Consider the following 5,842-nt stretch of genomic DNA (forward strand, 5'->3'; position numbering starts at 1 on the left):
GTGAAACATCTAACTCTGATGGAATATTCATACATACATCCTCCTGTCTGTCTTTAGTAGACACACTTAATAATCTTAGATGCCTGACTTCTTTAATTTTGTCAATTGTGATATCGTTTAAAGGTCTAACAATACCATCAGTTTTCAAATTTTCATAATGTATTATACACCTCTTCTGATGATCCGCCAGACAACGCTTTCTTTCTTCCTTATCCGAACAGGCCTCTCGTCCGACATTACTCAACAAAATATATATATAGGATTTGATTCGGCTAACCATATCTCAATATGATACTGCGCTTTGTTGATATATACATTTATGCATTCAGACCCCCTGTAAAGTGAAAAAGGCATGCAGCCGATAGTTATTCGTAGTAAATTACTGCGCAATTGCTATATATTCAAAGTATGTTGAACTATGTAGTATGTTGAACTATGTTTTACTTGTAAGTTTGCGATACGGCTGCCTCAAAGGTGGTGATAGAGATGGTAAACTATTCCGCATTGAACTACATTGAACAGCGGAAAAATTACAAAATAGTTTTGAGACAGTCTGTTCCTGATTAAATTCTGTGCGGTTTCATAGAAAAGATTTTGATAAAAACACCTTCCAAAAACAAATGATTCAATGGTGATTATAACTCGTGTGGTGCTTTAAAATACTCCGTACTGGATCTGTGCTGCTTAACTTTCCGACTTATTACAAGTTGGTTGATCTAACACTGCTGGCCGGTATTGCTCTTCGCACTTAAATGTATAAACAAGACGAGATTAAATTCAATTTTGAAATTATTACAGGAAATTCAATACATTTAAAACAAAAATATAGTAAAATATACTAAATTTGATAATTCTCAAAATGAATGGAAAATCTGATTTCTTGATGATATTCTACTGTACTACTCAGTCGATAGGAAGCTCACAATTTGATCTTCTTTTGTCAGCATATTATTGGAAGAATAACAATAATTAACACACATTAGTCAGAGTTAAGATAATATTCACACATAAGTGCCATCATTTCAATCATTTTAATCTGGAAAAAAATGTATATTCATTGTAAGAAAATGCATTCATCTTCGAAAGGTGGAATACAATCATTTGAACGATAAGACGTCAGTACACAACCGTGAAATTCAAGCTAATAATCGCTTGAAAACAGATTAATGTGTACGTGACCACGAGAGTAATTGTATACAAATGTAAAAATATGAATATCAAATCAAACTTACCTTATTCAAAAACATTTTTAACCATTAAATATCCATGAAATATAAAAGTAACACTTTTTACTGATCCACAGGCACGTTTTCGCAATTTTGACGTCATGATGACGTCACTTTTACGTCGCCTAATAGAAATGGAACGTTAATGAAGTTACCAATTTAAAACAAACTTAATTTACTACAAATTGGTGTATTTTGAGAAGTTTTGCGCTTATTTTGTATAAACTGTGCTTAAATCTTTATGTGTACCCCCATTTCATTTCAATTTATGTAAATTATGGGGTAGGGTCCTTAAATCGAACGTACTTTTCTAAATCTCAATTCTAAAATTGGCAAACAAGTAAAATTGGATGCTAAACATATCATATAATAATTCTATAATAGTCTGCCAAAATCCCTGGTGGGGTGAATGATTTCACCTAGTGGCCGGGGGACTATAACTGTCATTGTATATGATCGTATAAAACTGGTGGGATACTGACGTTAAAAATATGTTTATAAAATTGTGCGTTAAAAGTTAAGAATATGGTACCTCAAAATTTGTTATATTCGTTCTCGTATCTTGTCATTTTTATTTTTGTTCATAGTGTCCTTAAGTACAAGTGCAAGACCCTAGCTTCAGAGCAAACCGATCAGTGTCTAAACTGTTCGCTGTTTAATCTCTGGCAATTATCATAAAACTTTGAGAGAATTTGTGTTTATCATAAAACTTTGAGAGAATTTGTGTTGGACAGTGAACTATAAAAACTCCGGACGGATGAACAGACGGGCGGACTACAACTTTGTCAGAGGGGTAAAACTTGGCCGTAAGAGTCAAGAGAGCAGATATTATCAATTGTCATCATAAAGTTACCATTGTGTTTCCTACTCTTTTTGTCTTCTGTTCGGTCCGTATAGCCTTCACAAAACTCCCATCGGTCTTCGAAATTAATGTTCTTTCTGTAGTGGTGAATTATGAATATCACACAGTTATAGATATTATGCAGGTAGCAGTCGGGGCTCTTTATCTACAGGTAGTTAAAAAGGAAATTCGTGCGCATTTAAATGTTTGTAATTTTAAGGTTTTCAAACAACATATACAGTTTAAAGGGCCACTCTTACGTCAATGACAATAGCAGTTTTTGAAACTATATACCGAGAAGTGCTACACACTTGGGCTATTTGGTAATATTATTTCATTCTCATCTATACAACCAATCGTAGCGTTAAAAACGTTAAATACTTATAGCAATATTACAAAATCAATTTAACTGGTCAGTATTATTCTCTTGGCCATGCGACTACCATTTGAAAACTGTCATCAGATGCATGTGCGCGCTTTGTGTTTAATTTACTTAGTATGCAATATTAAATTTAATATTAAAATTAAGTTTTAATTATTTAATATTAATAATTTACTTTTAAGCTGTACATTTTAAGTATTAATTTTAAATGGCCCTCCAGGGCTTCCATAATAGAAATCAGTTTATGGGTGTATTATCATTCAACAGTGTTTATATAAGAAGAATGTTAGGTTGTTACCACATTTGGTAAACGAACGTCATTAATAATAAGTTGCAATGTAAATGTAATTTAATTAATTACATTGCTAAATTTCATGTAACGGTAATTGTAATTTAAGTGAGCACTGTAATTTAATTAATTACATTTTAAAGTGATTGACCCTAGGTTTGTAACATGCAAAAACTTAACCAAACCGGGAAGCGGACGCAGACGCGGACGCCGATGAAGACGCGCGGGTGTAGCAAATAGCTCTACCTATTCTTTGAATAGTCGAGCTAATGAAAAATTCATTCATTCTTTAACTTAAGTTCTTCAGTCTAATCAGAATACTTGCGACTTTGTCTTTTGATGCAGAATAACATGTGTATAATTTCATAACTGTTTTCAGAAATGGTATCCATGCGATTAGGTATGATTTCTCTATCAAAGTAAGATAGTTTAGTCTACGACAACAGTCATTTTCCGGCAGTTCTAAAAGATGTACGTTTCTATCCAAATATGGCCGAATATATCTGTGTTATCCTGTCGCATAGAAAAAGACGCATAGAAAAAGATTCACTGAAACTCATTTTGTCCACCTAACAAGAATAGTAATTAATTGCCCGGTAGATATTTTTGTCTTTCCCAAGGGATTAATTTTTGTTTCATTTTTTATTAATTTTCTTAAAACACATAAAACATTTTCTTGTTTCAGATTTGAATTGAAGACCAAACTAAACGTAGTAAAAGATTACAGACGCAGTGATATATAACTTCTCATATAAAGTGACGATGAAACAGGTGTCGGACACGGTAGTTTCTCTTTTTCCAACCAGAACCGCTAATGCAGCATATTCATAGATGAAACATTAAATGGACCGGCATTCGGGCTAACATCTTTTAACATCATTGATAAATTTTCTAATTACAACAAGATGAATACCACGGAACGTCTGTGTTATCAAAATGATTCTGCTGCAGCGTTTTATGACACAGCGCAATTCATAACTGGACTAATCATATACCCTGCACTATGCTTTCCTGGAATTGTTGGAAACATATTGTCCTTAATTGTGTTATTTCACAAAGATATGGCAACATCTACAAATGTTTATTTGTCGGCACTGGCTATATCAGATACTGTCAAACTGATTAACGACCTCTTTTATTTTATCTTGATTCTAATGAAGCACACAGAAGCTGCAAATGCTGGAATGATTATGGCGAATTTGTATCCCTACGCGCACTACATTTTCAACTTCGCAGTTTGTGTAACAGCATGGCTTACAGTGTCTATTGCAGTAGAACGATATATTTCAGTGTGTCATCCAACACGCGCTAAGTCAATCTGCACTATACCAAGAGCACGAACTATATCTATCTTTGTCTTTATTACAATGAGTATTATAACAATTCCCTCTGCTATGCGATATCATGCGGTTTTTGTAACAGATCATATTTACAACTTGACGTGTTATGTTGTGCAGCCCACGCATATTGGCAACAACCAGGTTTTCATGAAACCATACACTTGGATTCAAAATTCCTTTCGTTCAATAGTTCCATTAGTGGTTCTAATTATTCTAAATGCCAGAATCATAAACGAACTGAAACGTGAGCGTATAAAAGGTAAGAGTCTCTCTGGCAGAAACAGAATAACTCTGATTATGATAATAATAATAATTGTCTTTCTTGTGTGTATTACACCTGATGCAGTTATGTCCATGTTCTTCGGATTTGGTTACGTGGAAGAAAACAGTATTGTTAAAGGAATACGCGAAATAACGGACTCATTGTTGGCTGCTAATTCCGCATTTAACTTTGTTCTGTACTGTACCATGAGCCAACAGTTTCGAGGGACATTTTGTAAAATATTTGGAATTACGTCTGTACATAGCAAAAGATCTGAGCGTGATAGATTATTAAGTACATATACAAAGTCGGTGAATGGACGTGTATCTACACATGAAAGCAAACCTGTGGCTCCTGTAAGCAACACCGAGTATGAAGGAAATTCTGCTCTTACTTTACAAGAAACATTTGTTTAAATTGTTTATGCGCAATGTACATAGTTTTCGTCATATTGCAAAACACTGTCACTAACTTGGGGTTATTATTTATGTTTCGTTCATAAAAGAAAACAATATATCCGGTTGTTACATCAATACTTTGTTCATAACCATTTGCCAAAACTACGTTCTGCATGTAGAAGTATGTGAAAAACTTCAACCCTGGTCGTAGCATAAGATTCCAAGGAATTACATCGAAGATATATTTGACATCAAATTTAATGCTACTGACATTTGTGAGAAGTTAGAATACGTGGCGAATTTTAGAACATCTGCAACATTTATTTGTATGAATAATGTTTGGCGATTCATCATTTATCAATAACACTTTTCTTTAATGTGAATCTTGAAAATGGCTAACACTTGTTGAAATATAACAATCAATGTGTATTGCCTGATTTCGATTTCTACATGTTCTGTTGTATATTATAAACTCTTAATTATTACAAGAAAATACTAGAAACATTGTACCAAAAATATTATTCAATACATATTTTGTTGAAGAGTTTAATAAAAGAGCTTTTTATCGGTCAGTTTAATAAGTAAATTGTACAGTAAAATTGTGTATAGATTTGTGTAATTTATAGGTTAGTGGTTTTGATTCAAACCCATGAAAAAGATCAAGTACCATGGAAATCAATACAAAGTAGAGTTTGTTACTAGATTTATTTCATTTTGCTACAGTAAAGCTATGTCTGCAACTATCAAAATTTAATGATAGTTATATATCATCCCTTGAATAGCATATTCATAACAGAACATTTACACTTTCGTGAACGAGTAGTCATAAAACTGCTAAAACTTAAGATACGTAAGAAATAACTAGTCAGAAAATAAAATAGCGTGGTGAGTACGATTAAAGTGTTGTTTTCAGATAAAAGCACTTTAAACATAATTGTGCATGTGGTATCTGTCTGAAATTAATGTTTTTTTTTTAATGTTTTCGTCAACAATAAAAAACAAGAATTACTTATTAAGTTGTTTTATGAATAACAAATATACTTAAGTAAAATAAATTTCTAACCTAAGTAATACTTAAATAAATAATCAATTTCTTATACTTAA

General features: G+C 32.6%; 1 protein-coding gene across 1 annotated transcript; it reads left to right on the forward strand.

Moving 5' to 3' along the window:
- The first annotated feature begins 3,429 nt into the window (after positions 1-3,429).
- Positions 3,430-5,296, forward strand: LOC128546320 (nociceptin receptor-like). Its single transcript, XM_053516721.1, has one exon. It carries the CDS (start codon positions 3,644-3,646, stop codon positions 4,754-4,756), a length of 1,113 nt encoding a protein of 370 aa, XP_053372696.1. The 5' UTR covers positions 3,430-3,643; the 3' UTR covers positions 4,757-5,296.
- Positions 5,297-5,842: the final 546 nt, after the last annotated feature.

The sequence above is a fragment of the Mercenaria mercenaria genome, chromosome 10 (genome assembly GCF_021730395.1).
Source record: "Mercenaria mercenaria strain notata chromosome 10, MADL_Memer_1, whole genome shotgun sequence".
Taxonomy (NCBI): domain Eukaryota; kingdom Metazoa; phylum Mollusca; class Bivalvia; order Venerida; family Veneridae; genus Mercenaria; species Mercenaria mercenaria.